This window comes from Ascaphus truei, chromosome 2, assembly GCF_040206685.1.
Source record: "Ascaphus truei isolate aAscTru1 chromosome 2, aAscTru1.hap1, whole genome shotgun sequence".
NCBI lineage: Eukaryota > Metazoa > Chordata > Amphibia > Anura > Ascaphidae > Ascaphus > Ascaphus truei.
The window spans coordinates 412,053,067-412,069,643 of NC_134484.1; the positions used below are offsets into that span (position 1 = coordinate 412,053,067).

The window sequence follows — 16,577 nt, forward strand, 5'->3', positions numbered from 1 at the left end:
GAAGCACCATCAGCTCACCAGGAGTGAAAAATTAAAATGTTTTTATTGAACTACATAAAAATGAAAAAGGACAAACAAAGTAAAAAAAACACCATACTTACAGTATATTGATCCAGAGGAAGGCAAACAAAAAAACCCAGTGAAATATCATCTAATGATATCTCATGAGGAAAAATAAATTCCTTCCTGACTCCAATAATTTTCAATCTGATTACTCCCTGGACCAACATCCTTCCCATGTTTACTTATGTGGTATATCCCTGTATACCTTTCCTTTCTAAAAACATGTTGAATTTTTTTTTTTTTTTAACAAATCTATTGTATGTACCATCAGTCTTCATGGGTAATGAATTCCACATTTTAACTGCCCTTACTGTACAGAACCCTTTCTTGGTGAATTAATTTAATTCCTCAAACAGTAGATTATGTAGCTCAAACTTAACTAGTTCACGTTTACAGTGAGGAGTTAAACCTACAGTTTTCTGTCTTCTGCAGCTTGTGATTGTACAGTGGCGGCCGCCTTTATCCTAATGCGGCCGTATCGGCGCAACTGATTACCGCGGGCAGATGCAGTATTTTTTCCCCCGGAATATGCTCCGGTATTGTAGTGCTCGTAATATTGAATGCATGAACGTGAATGCGGTATGAATGCGGCATGAACGCGGTGAAGTGCGTGGTATTCTGAAAATATCCCCGAAAAAATTCGGAGATGTTGGAGAATAAAAGGGGCCGCGGCTGTAGGAGAGCCGTTTGCTGCCAATCATGCTCTTTTTTACGTTTTTATTTTTTGTATCCTGTCCTGATATGCCATATTATACCAGTTAGCTTTGCATACTTTTATACTGTTCATATTAATGTTTACATTTGTATACAACCTTTTGCATATTTCATTTTTTCTCTTTGAAATAGTTTAAAAGCTTGATCAAAACGTTCATGTTGCTACTCTTAAAGTAGTTATCCTGGTGCTTTTATCTACATGGTTCTGGAGCAGTGTCTTCTGTCCACTGACAAAGGATTAATAATTGTTATGCATCATCTGTTAATATTGCTCTACATTTAGCACTGGCCCGGCTTGGAAGTTACTCCTATAATTTGTGTTACCTACTTTTGTTTTTAGTGTTTTCAGCTCTGTATTGCAGGTTTAGTTGTGAGAGTACTGTTCATGTACTTAACGTAAGATAACAGCTCCCCCGGTGGTTATATCTGGGAAACACATTTAGATAGGAATCGATATTGCCGAGAAACCTTACAGCCTATTCAAATACTGTAAAGATGCCATAAAGTTTCTTCCGGCACTTGATGATGTCATATGGAATTACACCCTTTATTAAGTTTGGGTCAGTGTGTTTAAGAAGGGGGTAAACGTATGGTTGGAGGTAAGCCATAGGACAGAAGTATTTTCTAGCACCCCCTATTTAAATACTAAAGGTCACTTACTAGCACACACCACTTGGTTTAACATACCATACAGATGTAACAAAGGTTATTGCTCCCGCTGGCGCATTATGGTGTGATATTCTATGACTGCCATTAAAACTTATGGGAACTGTGATATTCTGGGCTATCAGTGTAGTGTAATCAGTGGAAACAATGACGTCTGCTACATGCAGATGCATCTATACTTACGTCCCCGATGGTGCAGCCGCAAAAGTGAAAGACTGTGGCGCGGGAGCCCATGTCTGCTGTGGTCACGCTGCAGGGGGTCCATGATGCCCCATGGGACGCCCGCAGCGTTAATCCTCTCATGCCATGACCGAGCGTGGCAGTGGCACCGAAGATAGTCTGTAGATGTAGAGCAGACGTTGACCTCAGAGAATCTGTAATCCAGACTTTGAGTTGGGTTCTCGGGATATAGGTCACATTTACCAAGCAGTGCTACTCCAGAGGACATCTCATGGATCATTTACTTGAGTGGGCTGTAATAGGTATTGTGGCAACACATGGTGTCTTATGGAATAGCACTGCTGAATAAATATGGCCTACAGTCTCATTATTCATTTTGCAGACTTAGCTGGCTGTAATAGCCAATATTGGATGATGGTCTTCACCAGATGCACAACAAAGAAAACACTTGTGTTCCATATGTAATTATCACCCCTAGAGCACCAATCTGTTTATTGGTTGAGTGAGTACTTTGTGCTGTCTTCACCAGATGATATTCAATTTGACATGTGCTTGTCGCAATGGACAGTTGATTATGCATATGATTGTACAGTAGATTGGATAGCTACAAATCTGCAAGCATGTTGTAATTTAACACTCTGATTTTATGTAACTGCTATAGTTTGAATAATAATTATCAATTGGTAATTAGATTTTAAGATCATGATATTTAGTTTTAAAAAATGTCATGTAAATGTAGAACTCTTGAGTTTCTGTATACTGAAATTATGTTTGTTCAAAACTGAAAAAAACTATCCAAACTTAATTGGAAGGCATATGGACCTGGAAATCTAATAAAAAGAGAAGCAATATCAGCAGGTAACATACGGTATTCGGGAATAAAATGTCTTGTATCATATCACAAAAATAACATTGATACAATTGGATTCACTGTAACATTTACTTGTTTATTTTCTTTATTAAATATATTCAAATATTCCATTACATATTGTTTGATCATTTTAAATAAAAACATTATCTTTTTAAATGTAGGGTATAAACAGAATGTAATGAACAGGTTTAAAATAAATGATCAGTGCAGTAATACGGTAGATTTTCCATGGCATTTTAAAGATATTACTGTATAATGAAAGGCTATTGAGGTAAGTGTATTCCAAAAAACTACTCCAAGAACATGTAAGAAAGCATTTTATTAAGGCAACAGAATGAAGTTTAGAATAAAATCAGATGACCATACAACTGCCAAAAAGCAACATTAAAAGCTTTGCACGTACTGTAATATTTTAGTTGCTGGATGAACACAAAACTTCACTTTGTAATGTGTTTTTGCTTCCTTAACAAATCAAGAGGATGACAAAATGCAATTGTTTCCTACAAACAAAATGGCTTTGCTTGCTATACCCAGGACCCGTTCTGGCGCCAGGATACACCTTAGGCACAATTCCCCTAAATGGTCTGGAAGGGGTCTTAAAGCAGAGCTAAGTAAAAATGGGCGTACTGTCTTTGGGGCACCATGTTTCTAAAGCTTAAAAATACACGCTTAACTATCCATGATTAAGTATTAATAAAATAATGATACAATGGCACAGTGTGACCTCCAATAACTTCACGAGTGGTGCAGCGGTAAATTGTATGTTGACGATAACAATCTAACATACATTTAACAATGTAAATAACCAAGACAAAGCAAACCAATGGAAGCACCTTGGATTTATAGCCAGGTGCCAAATGACATTTTAACCTACAGTACATTGCTATTTTGGGTCCACGATCTGAACAAGAACAAAATAAATAAATGTTCCAATATCTCAGACAGGTCTTCAGAGAGCTCCAAAAAGACAAGCCCTGCTAGATCTACTTGTGCCCCATTCATTACCATGAATCGAGGCTGGTTACAATAACTCATGGAAGGAAAAGGATCCGGCGCCACAGCCAGTAACAAACTTCAGGGCACTTCCGGGTTGTAGAAAAAACTTTATTGGGACCTCACAGACACACAGCTACACCACAATCTCCCCCTCAACGCGTTTCACTCTAGGAACAGCGCTTCATCTTGGAGTGGGGAGACGTGGCCTGAGCCTGCATATTTAAACTAAAAAAGCCCGCGAAAACGGACCTGCATATTAACCCCTGATGTACATAACTGATTAACTATATCAGTTATGTACATCAGGGGTTAATATGCAGGTCCGTTTTCGCGGGCTTTTTTAGTTTAAATATGCAGGCTCAGGCCACGTCTCCCCACTCCAAGATGAAGCGCTGTTCCTAGCGTGAAACGCGTTGAGGGGGAGATTGTGGTGTAGCTGTGTATCTGTGAGGTCCCAATAAAGTTTTTTCTACAACCCAGAAGTGCCCTGAAGTTTATTACTGGCTGTGGCCCCGGATCCTATTCCTTCCATGCTCTATCTTCAGAAGGCTGCACGCCCAGAACCGGAGCTTAGAGGAGAGCAGGACCGAGGTCTGTGAGCTCACATAGGTAAGGTTTTCCCTTCCCAGCTCTGACCTATCTTCAGGTCCGTGTATACTCTCCTGCTCCATTCTATGTGACCTCTATTGACTCTCCAGGGTGCTGGAACTAACTGCCAGAGCGCAGGACAGTATTTCTCTTTGGTTACAATAACTCGTTGCAAAATAGCATTGTTGGTACAGGTTATTATTAAAGTGAACTAATCAATGTAAATATCTGCAACATTAAAAAAGGCTGGAGATGGCCTTGAAACCCCAGGCGTGATGGTACCGATTGGCAATGTCTGAGCCGATTCAATGCAACATATCACATTCTATAAAGAATCCAATATCTTACAAAGAAATTATTTATTAACATGATTTGAAGAAAAAAAAACACCACAGATAATGTTCAAACATTTATGGATAAAGTAAAGCAAAAGTAGGCAACGCCTGTGAATGAATACGTAATATAAAAGTGTAACAGTAATTTCTTACGCAGTTACAAATATATAGCTTTAACTGTGCTTCCCAAGCATGACAGAAGGAAGGGTAAATAAAATGAACTTTTTTAAGCTAAGTTTTATTGTTTTCCCGTGACATGCAGTCAGGAAATAAATAGGAATTAGCCACGTGCAAGGACCTAAACCGTTAGCCCCGCACAATGACTTATTTATTCTTGGCTGCCAGGGGCTTGCGGCTGATCTTCTTTGATTTGTCATTGTTCTTCTTTGGGGGCTCGGGGTTGGCCTGCATGTGTCTTCCATAAAGACTAGAGAGAAAAACAAAACACAAATTGAACATTAAATAAATACAAATAATAATATGTATACTGTATTGAAAGTTGAAAAAGGAAAACATTTTCATGTAGGATTTAATTCAACCACTGCCTGTGTCTATTGAAAGAGCAGTCCTATGTGAAATTATACCAGTATTAAACACGTGATTAGTGCATTTTATTTGTTTAATAGATATTTTTAAAGTGCAGTGCCCCCTGCATGTTTATTTGATAAAGATTTCTTAACTGAGCAATAGGATGTATTATTCCCCTGCTCACTGATTATTTTACAGTTTTACCCAGAACCTAAATAGAAATGGCTGCCAAGACCCCTCACCTGGTGACATTATTAGACCTCAAAGAACCTCATCTGAGAAGATTAAGATTAGACATGTTTCTGATAACACCTCTCTCCTTGCATCCCATTATGCCCTCCCCATTGCTTTTCCGGTTTGCCATTTCCTCACTCTTTGTACATTTTTCTGTTCTCTCCGAGCTACGCATTCCCCTCCTATCTACATATCTTCATCTCCACCTATGCATGTGCCCATACACGGCACCACTATTTAGACACCTCTTCCCCAACAACTTCTACACCCCTCAATAAAAAGCACCCCCAGAAATATTCTCTCCTTGCTGCTGGGGATATCTCTCCTAATCATGGAACCAGCTATATACACACACATGCACTCACCCACGCTTCCCTACCACCTCTTTCCCTGCTAATGGTGTTAAGCCATCTAATTTAACATCGACCAACCTTATAACTCGCCTCAAAAAAGAAGCATCCAAACAGCCTGGACTCATGGCTACTGTCCCAGACCCACAGTCACTCCTACCAACCATTGTGGCCAAGCACTGCCATCTACTACACTTATTCCATCGCCTGATGTCTCTGCAAGTCTCCCAACATACCACTTAGATTGTAAGCTCTCCGGGGCAATGACTTCCTTTCCTATTGTCTGACTTTGCAGCACTTATTGCATTTTTATAATTCCCTGTACCGTATGGTGTTTGTGAGAGCTGAGTACACCGTCGGCGCTATATAAATAAAGACATACATACAAACAAAATCTTTTGTGCAGCGCTGTACTGCCTGATGGAGTGGAGGTGGTGAGAACAAAACAGCAGGAGTTACCGTGTGTGCAGTCCCTGAGCTTTATTTTCCCTTTGGGTGCCCAGAGATGTAGCCACTATGTCATCGGGTCGGGCACTCATGGGGCCTTATGATATAGTGGCTACGTCATGCCGGCAGTGTGCTCGTTTTCTAGGCGAGATTGCGTTCTGCGCTCCGATGCAATCTGCACTGTAGGGAAATGGAAGAGGACTCCTTTTCGGGATAAGGGATGCCGCGCTTATGTGACCGCGCTTTGCCGGAGGCGCCATGGCACTCTGGTGCTGCGGCCCATACCGCAGGGTTAAAGAACTTGAAAACCAAAAAATATCTAGGAAAAAAATACGTTTGGTAATCTTCTTTAAAGGGCAGATTCACTTTCAAAATAGGTTATATTGGGGGTAGCTGAACCTTTAAAGCCTGTAAACATTGTAACCCGATGTTCACAATGGGTTTTATTGCTTTTTGTTTCAGCAATCGTTTTCCCTTATAACTTTGCCCTATCCGAACTGATTCTCAGACATGGAGTTTAGGTCCATACTACTGTATATGCAACCAAGATTACTTCATCAATGAATTGTAGGAAAAAAGATATGAACAGGCAGATCTCCATTCTCCCTATTGAAAGTCCCTGTTTAACTTATTACACTGATCACATCAGTTAATTGGAACTGTGCATTCAACAAGGCATTAAACAGTTTCAACAAGAATTAAAAACTAAAAAAAATAAGTTTGAACTTTTTGACTGGATATTGGAACTAGTCAGGCTGACAAATGCACCGTTTGGGCTGAACTGGGAGGTATAGAGAGGACATTTACACTGCAGTGAGCATTAAGTCTAGCAAGAAAACCCAAGGGCTCAATAATGTGACAGAGATATGCTGTCAGAATCTTCTCCTGCGATTCCTGCATGATTGATTGTAGAGGCATTGCTACCAACACATCAATGTCACATAAATAAGTACTACTGATTAGATGTTGACAAAGTATTATACAATTAGGATACCCAGCACTCATGGTAAAGCTTGATATAATGTGTGGTGCTAAGGAGACAAAGATAAATATCAAATACAAATCAATAATGCAGATGGTTTATAAGGTAAAGTCGAAAGGGTATCGTAGTGCAGGGGTGCTCAACTACAGTCCTCAAGACCCTCCTTATCAGGTCACGTTTTAAGGATATCCCAGCTTCAGCACAGGTGGGCTGAAGCTGGGATATCCTTAAAACCTGAACTGTTGAGGGTGGGTGGGGGGAGGGAGCGGGCACCCCTGGTATACAATTGTATGTCTTATCTCGAGACATTATTTTGAAACAGATATCATCAGACCTATATACTAGGTATCACTTAAAATGTCCCATACTACTGCATAGTACGAAAACAAAATAACAAGTTAGTTTTGCGATGGTCGAATTGTTGGAGATGTGTCAAGATGGTGCAAACAAAAATCCCTCTGCAAGCAGGAACACACTTTCACCAAGTCCTTAAAGGAGCAATTCATGCAATATCCGAAGTGTTTAAAATAAATAAATAAATCAGTATTAGATAATACTTACATTATATTTATTTTTTTAATTTCCACTCAATGCAATTTTTAACGAGTTTTAATGCACCGAGCATCCTTTGATTTCTATATCAGTGCAATATATTTGCAACACTTTCCTGTTTGTGATCATTTGTTGCCAATATTCCCAGCAGTTTGAGCTGCAAACTGTAACAATAGATAATGGTACCTTAGTAGAGGGGTGGCCAAACTGTGGCCCTTCAGTGCTTCATGTGCGGCCCTTGAAGGGAAAAATAAAAATGGGGGCTCTGGCTTGAGACAGTGCCGAGAGATCATAGACACATGGAAGAGGAGAAGCCAGAGCGCCCCCTAGCCAGCTCCTCTCCTGAGCTCCAATGGACCAGCGACCCCTGGTGGGCTCCCAAGCAGCAGAGGGTACAGCGAGTATACACCCTGACTGCCGTGAGCTCCATGTGGTGCTGGCTGTTGACACTGGAGAGCAAGACAGGGACAATCACCCGCTGCACCCCTTGCCCCCCAACTGACCCCATCCCTTGTACCCCTCTGCAGGATCTCACCCCCCCCACGTGTCACACCCTCTCCTCTCCCCATCTCATTTGTCACACACTCTTCCCCCCCTCCATATGTCACCCCCTCTCCATGTGTCTCCCCCTCTCCTCTCCCCATCTCATTTGTCACACACTCTTCCCCCCCTCCATATGTCACTCCCTCTCCATGTGTCACTCCCTCTACATGTCACCCTCTCCATGTGTCTCCCCCTCTACATGTCACCCTCTCCATGTGTCTCCCCCCTCCCCATTTGTCACCCCCTCTCCCCCCCCCCCCCTGTACTCTATGTGAGGTTATACCCCGTGTCAGTGTATAGTGCCGTCAGTTTATACTCCACACGGTCCAGTAATGCTCTGCGTCCGTGTACACAGGTATTAAATGTAACTTTTTTTTCTAATTGTGGCTCTTTGGGAGTTGGATACAGAATTGACATGTCTCATTGTCAGTCAGGTTGGCCACACCTGCCTTAGTAATATAAGAATACATTGTAGCTGCTGAATTACATTGACTGAAGGATTGATTGAAACTGAAAGGCAGTCCTTTAGTGAACCCTGGGAAGCAGGATCGTTGCTAACCAATCACGGGAGAACAAATCGATCGACAGCTTAGCTTAGGTAATTAGTTTTCAATAAAGATACTCAAATGCTGCATATAATAAACAAAATTGTGTTGTTTTTTTTTGTTTGTTTGTATTTTAATTGCAACGTGGATTCTCTTTTTAAAACATTCAAAAAGTATGCATTTATTTGCAGGAAAAGTGCTTCCTGACTGGCACCGGAGCAATTTCTTTGAAACTAGGAGTGCTTGTTTACTCCATATTTCTCTCTCAAGATGGTGCAATACAGAACAATTGTTTATTTGCATCAATTTTTGCTGGCAGCATACAGTATGTATGAAACTTGCGAATGTTGTTTCTTATTATAGAAGCAGATTTCAGGAGCGGAGGTTAATGCCACCAATACCCTATGACGACAATATAAACCTGGCAATCTATATCATATTTTGGAGTAATGCATCTGTTTGCTTGATATAGATGGAACTGTGTGGTTAGCATCTGTTATTGGTACTGTATGTTGATACTGTACACTAATCTGATGCTGAAAACCCGATTGATATTATGGCAATTAAGGGTCCTATTAATGGATGTTTAACTGTTCATGCTAGATGTTAATTTTTTTATTTATTTTTTTAAGTCGTAAACAGGTTACTTACTCTATTTTTAAAATAAGTATCATGGCATTACTTGTAATTTATCACATAATTAAAAAAAAAAAAGGTCACAATAATTCCATATAACACAACGAGAAGCAGGTAATGAGTACCAAACCTTATTTGACAAATAAAAATAGCACTTGCTTGAGTTAGAATGTTCATGTTCGGAATCAGTGATATTTGACATGACATGAGCTTGTGCCACTAGCGTGTCTTTCGGGTCTGTGTCACATGGCAGCATCAGCTGTGTGTCCCTGTAATGAAATTTACTGTCTGCTACTAATCCAACACCACCTGCTGCTGTACTTTCTAACACACACTTGTATGGTAACAAGTAAAAAATCAAGCTCCATCATCTATGATGTTTAAATGGTTTTCCCAAGTCCTTTCAATTTATATGGCTAAGGATTCTAAGGATTACATCACCTACGTTTAAGGTGGACTGCCAGTAAAAAAAACAAAGTCAATACTGGATTCTTCCAACATTATCGAATATTAGTATTACAGTGTTTATATGATGACTGTGTGCATGAAAATGTATCCTACCCCTCTACCAAAGATTATCCAATAGTCATAAGACCATAAGTGTGTACTGTATCTAATATAACTGCACTGCTAGTCGGAAAACCACAGTCTATTCATTCTAGTAATCACGTCAATGACTTCAAGCACCGTCACAAAAAGAATTGTGTATTGTGTGAAATAGTCATCTGTAATGCGTAGCCGGAAAAAGAAAAGATTCAAGTATTGTGAACCAAATTAAAAAAAATACTTTTGAAATGGGTCTCCCATAATATCTATCTATCTATCTATCTATCTATCTATCTATCTATCTATCTATTTGAGATAGATATACAAGACTGCAACAGGTCTTCCCTGAAACACCCTTATTATCATACAGATAACCCCATAATCTCAAGAAAATTATGGTGAGGAGTAAAATATTCAACAGTACAACTGAATGCGGGACAAGACCATGCCAGGACGCAAGATGCAAAACTTGCGCAATGCTCCACACAACGGGCACAATACAAATACCACACAGGAATCTGGAGTACAAAATCAGAGGAAAGTTCACCTGTTCCTCCAGCAATGTCGAGTACCTCATCATGTGCATGAAATGCCCAGGGGTCTCCTTCTACATACTGAAGGTGAGACAGGACATCACACGCGGAACAAGAGACAGTCCTGTAAGCGAACATTTCTCTGACTCTGGCCATAGGATGAACGATCTGAAGGTGGCCATACTCAAAGGTAATCTTAGAACACTGAAAGAGAGCCGGTTGCATGAATACAAATTTATGCAACTGTTCGGGACACTTAGTGATGGCCTAAACCGAGACCATGGTTTCATGAGTCACTACTGACAAGAGAACTTTCTTCCCATGAGTGCTAAAGGCCATGTGTCTACATACTGCGCTACAGTATATGAATGCACTCATCGCTCTCTCTTACACCGACTAATACACTATATAATTCTATCCCTATATACCAAAAGAGACCCCATAGTATCTACACACACATAGTAATGCAACGCCCCTCTTACATTTCTACACCTACCATTGGTACACTCTCCGACTCCACACACACCTTGTGTAAAGCGCTGTATAAATTTATTTTTACTTACATACATACATACACTATTATATCACCAACATTCAGGGACCATTTAACACCTCAAGTCATAAAATTTCATACTGCACAGGGGGAGGGATAGGCTTCAATCACAGATCACATTCCAGTATGCACTGTTTTAAAGTAAAAACCCTTTCTTGCTTCATTCATTGTAACATCGCCGGAAGAAGAGATCAGAGCATCTCGAAAGCTCGCACAAATAAAAGCATTTAGTTAACCACAGAACGGTATCGTATATTTGTAATTGAATCTCTCTCTATCATATATATATATATATATATATAGACATGTAGTAACCAGGGGGATCCTTATGACAAAAGACAGCACACCGCAGTAATAATCCAAAAAGTGTATATTGTGAACACAGGGCCGCCAACGTTTCGGTCCTCGTAGAGGGACCTTCCTAAGGGCAGTATATATATATATATATATATTCTGGAGGCGTTATATATCTATCTATCTATATCTATATATCTCTCTCAAAGGGATAGGCACATGAGAAATATATAAAAAAACGCAAATAAATCATTAATTTTATTGGCCCAACGTTTGGGCTACCAACTGAAGCCTGTATCAAGAGCGCTCTGGATAAAGTCTGCAGAAGGTAGCCCAAACGTTGGGCTAATATTAGGATTTTTTTTGTGTGCATATTTTTTGTGTGCCTATCCCATTTTGTTATTTTTGTACAGTACCTTGTAGGTACTCTGATAGCCGCACCCTTTCCAGTAGTCTGGTCTATACTATTTAAGTGTGTGCCCCAATACACACACACACACACACACACCCACACACACACACACACACACACACACACACACACACACACACACACACACACACACACACACACACACACACACACACACACACACACACACACACACTAATTTAAGGATTTAAATAACACATTAAAAACTGCAGAGACTCCTTATGCAGATAAGTTGAGTCAAGAGAAACACTTACGTTTAAGTAATAAATAAACTGTATCCTACGGGAATCCTAAGTATAACAGAAATGTTGTGGTGTAAAAGAATGAAACTATAGCAACATACGTGCATTAAAAAAAAGGGGGAATTAAAAACTTCAAACCGAAGACAGGGAAATTACCCTCGGACAAACATTCCCTTATAGCGTTACAGAAATAAATCAGAGTCCTCAATAAAGGCCCAGAATCCTTAAACGGTGCAAAGCCTCAACACCTTTTAACCTTTTGGGTGCCAAAAGGCCCATGGCACTAAAATTAATGTCATAATGTCACTGAAGGAAGCAAGTCCCATTCACTACATGAAATAGCTGTCAAATGCAATCAATCAATCGAGCTGTGGTGCACACACAAATTAATGTTAAATATTGCAAAACTGAAAAAAATAAAAAAGAGATTTTACAAACATAGTTTTGTTAAAACTTTTTTTCTCGTTAAATAGCGCCGTTATGTCACACATATTATACCTCTATGTACCAGGACAATCAATAGACTTAAAAAACGGATACACTTAGCAAAAACAATAGACATTTTAAATATATAAAAGATTATAAAGAATATGGTTTAATAGGACCATGGTGCGCTATAAAAATGAAACAGGATAAAATTGTATTTATTCTAACTTTAATTAAACCGACTTCACAGAGTATTGTACCACTTGAGAATTTGCGTTTGAAAATTGTACATATTTTAAATTTGAAATATACCTGCACTTTATAGACAATACGAACTAAAAATGCTCCACTGACTATTGACTGCATGACAAGTATATACATTTGAATTTATTATACAAGGTTTATTTCAGTTACAAAACTATTTTCAACTGAAAAAAAAAAACCCCCAAAGAAAATAAGGCAGATAACTGGCCAACGGTTCCTTCTCTCTCAGGTTTGCCATGTGGTCTAGAACTGTAAAAATACTTCGGCATCTGAATAGTATGTGCAGGGTGGTTAGGAAATATGGCAAGAGACAAGTAGGGGGGCTGAAGAGAACGATCTAAGAAACACAACGAACAAAATAAGAAAGAATGTAAAATCAGAAACAGGGGTATTTTACCAATTTGAAATAATGTTTTTGTGCTATATGTTCTTCTTTTTGTGTGTGGCAAGTAGCAATTCCAACTTTTTTATCCCGTTGTATAGCTATCATTTCTTTAAAGGAGCAACCCATGCAATATCCTATGTGTTTTTTTTTAAATAAATCAGTTCTGTTGTATTAGATACTACCAAATTTCTTTTTATATAACTCTCAATGCCATTTTTAATGAATTTTAATATACTGATCATCCTTTGATTTTTATAGCAGGCTTTACCACACCTCCCCAGCAGTGCAAGATCTTTGTAACACTTTCCTGTTTGTGATCATTTGTTGACAATGTTCCCAGCCGTTTGAGCTGCAAACTGTAACACTAGATAATGTTACCTTCGTAATATAAGAATACATTGTAGCTGCTGAGTTACACTGACTAAAGGATTAATTGAAACTGAAAGGCGGCCATGTAGTGAACCCTTGGAAGCAAGATCTTTGCTGTCCAATCACGGGAGAACCGATCAATCAGCAGCTTAGATAATTAATTTTCAATAAAGGTAATCAAGGGCAGCATATATTAAAACAAAATGTATATATATATATATATATATATATATATATATATATATATATATGCAGTGGTCGACAAATCACCAAAAAATCTACTCGCCCAACAAAAAAATCTACTCGCCACCTAGTACCAAACGTGTGATGCCTGGGCCAATAGGAGCTCGCCACGATGTTAAATCCACTCGCCCGGGGCGTGCAAATGTATAGGTTTGTCGAACACTGTATATATGTATATTAAGTACTGCTTGGATTGCCTCTTTAATGTTAAAGGGCTCCATGTTAAAATGGACATGATATAAAAGGTGACATTGTGTGCTCATTTGCATGTCAATTCCCAGAATCCCTGGCTGCAGTAGAAGCACTGTATGTGAAGAGATAATGGTGAAAAGCAGGGTTGCAGACCTGTCTGAGATGTGATTGTGCCCACAAGTGATATTTGTATTTGCTTTAAATGGTAATAAAATATGGTTATTAGGTTATCAGGGTCATATTATAAGCAAATTAATTTGGAGGTGGCACAATTGTTGGGCTATTTAGTGGACGATACAGTATTGGCTTACCCTGCTTTAACATCCGCTCTTCTAACAAATATGAGGAGCAGAATTAATGTTAACTCTTGAACAGGTGACATAGATGGAGTCAAACGATAGCATGGGATAATCTATGTAAGTCATTTAAAGACATTTAAACTTTAACAGCATCTTATTCCCTGTATTAAACCGCAAATATATTTTGTGGACTTCCTTGCACTACCCTGTACCCATAAATACAGCAATATAAAAGCAATTCTAAATGGGAGCTTAGTTTTAACACTTGAAAGGTTCTTCTTTTTATAAACGCATAGGTATTACCATAACAGCATTAGAATTTCCAGCTCCTGAATCCTCACCTCCAGTCTCTCATACTATAGCAGCGCTTCCTACTGGCTTCCAACATCAATCAAGTCCCTAGCGTAGAGTAGGACTGCTTGGTTACTACGCGCATTAGAGGCCAACTTGTGAGAAAATCAACAACGCAGACATGGAAAAGGGTGTACGAATGAAAGGAGCTTCGTGGGGAGAGACGGGCATCGGTATACACTGCAGTACTATACATTTTCATATTTCCGTGATTAGCTTCAAGCGCATAACTACCTAATCTGCAAATTGACTTGAAATTACCATTAACTGTTCGCACTGTTTAGGCAGGAGCCGGTAATAATAAAAAAAAAAGCAGTTTTTTTTCAGACTCTTTAATATCAGTAAAACTGACTAAAGGGGTGAATTAATAAGGTAGATGCAAAACATCAAATGTCTGCTGCAGAAAAAAAAAAAGTCACCCCCCCCTCCCCACGTGTATCATTTTCAGCAGCATTTCAATAGACTCTCGGCACAAATCCGTGTGTCAGGTTTTTATGTGACGCACACCAGTTATTTCTTGTGTTGTGAGCAGGACCGCAGAAGCTTCTGCTTACATAAAACAAATACTTAAGTAAACAGAGCACTGTACGTCTTGGCCGCCCCACTGGAGGTAACAAATGAGAGCACTATGGCTGCTACAGCAAAACGAACAATACCATGTGCGAAAGACGCTCATTAAACTTCATCATCCTGTCTGCTTTAATGGTGCCTTTACTTAATAAAAATTCCCAGAGCAATTGCGGGGATATTAGGCCAGGTCTTTGCTTATGTATCAGGTGGTCTAAGCTGTCACCAGCAAGCATGCAGTTCAGGAGGTGCATTCTCTGGGGAGTGGAGTGAATTTAGCTTCCACATAATAAATGCAGAAAGAATCAATAACTACAGCCTGGTACATTACTTAACCATTTAAGAAAATAGGCGATTCTTTCAAATTAAACGACAATGTGCTTAATGCTGTAATTTCCTTCTTAAGATGCCATATAGCTACGTTACAAGGAAAAGAAAAAAACCCTGTTGAAGTTCCAGAATGTTTTTAGAAATTAAAATAGCCCAAGATAGAACACAGAAGAGGAATGTGTCAAGTAATTTTTAATTAAATATAACAGTGATGCACGGCAGAAATGAAATCCTGGTTTGGGAATAACAAATGATAGAATATCCCTTTTTTTTATTTGCTATAAACAATGTATTTAGGATAAATTGTCACAGTTAAAGAAACACTTAATTTGTTTTATATCACCAACTGTATATCCGATAGTGTATATAAAAACAAACTTTTTGGTCAACTTTTTATGTTTTTTTTCATCCACCGTTCACTTTTTTGTTTTATTCATAGTTTTATAAATATATGGTATTCTTAATTAATATAATTAACGCAGTAATCGAGTTGTAATTAATATGATTAACACTCCCCTCTGCACAGAATCAGCGTGCTAAGGGCTAATATTTGCTTTTGCTTGTACTATGTGGAACGTCAACTCCACCCACTGGAATGTTAATGAGCCAGGAAGACAAAGAACTTTGAATCCACAGCTTCCTTCAATCTGAACCCCTTCAGTGTACATCTGTCGCCCCAAAAACGGACAGCCTTTGGCACAGCCAAAGGGTGTGAGCTGTTTGCTGATGTTAAAGCTTCTCTATTTCGATCTAAAACTCGCCAGCCTTTTTATCCCCTATATCCAATTTTCCAACTCTTCTCTGTTCATGAAATGTCTTTGAATTGACTGTATAACCTCTGTTCATTTAATGTAACCATGTATTGATATAACTCTGTGCCCAGGACATACTTTAAAATGAGAGGTAACTCTCAATGTATTACTTCCTGGTAAAACATTTTATAAGTAAGCGCGGTGTACATTTATTAAATCCGTAATATTCAAGTTTCAATACAAAGAGCTCTGTAGTATTGCATTTTAAGCGACTTGGTTTTTCTCAGTCTCAAGTTATCCAATTAGCAAGTTTCATGAAACCTAACTCAATACAACTTGACACTCGCCATATATAAATACTCACTGGAACATTTTAAAGTATTATCGTACCTGCAGTTGTATGGATAAAATGTATGTAAACTGCACATTTGTCAACTTTAATTGGTTTTATTGTCCACTTTTTTATGGATAAAGACAAAATCGTAATAAATTGTTATAAAAGAGAACGTCGTAGTAAAATTGGCATTTCTTAAACAAACAACCAGTAAAACACATGCCCAGTGTTCTA

General features: G+C 38.8%; 1 protein-coding gene across 2 annotated transcripts in view; it reads right to left on the reverse strand.

Annotated features, from left to right (window-relative positions):
* Positions 1-4,474: 4,474 nt before the first annotated feature.
* The window catches only part of RSU1 (Ras suppressor protein 1), a 149,760-nt gene continuing 137,657 nt past the window's right edge, over positions 4,475-16,577 (reverse strand). For both annotated transcript variants that reach the window (XM_075587494.1, XM_075587493.1), the window contains exon 9: positions 4,475-4,840. In XM_075587494.1, coding sequence (XP_075443609.1) covers positions 4,738-4,840 — 103 coding nt within the window. In that variant the 3' untranslated portion in view covers positions 4,475-4,737. The remainder of the gene's footprint in view (positions 4,841-16,577) is intronic.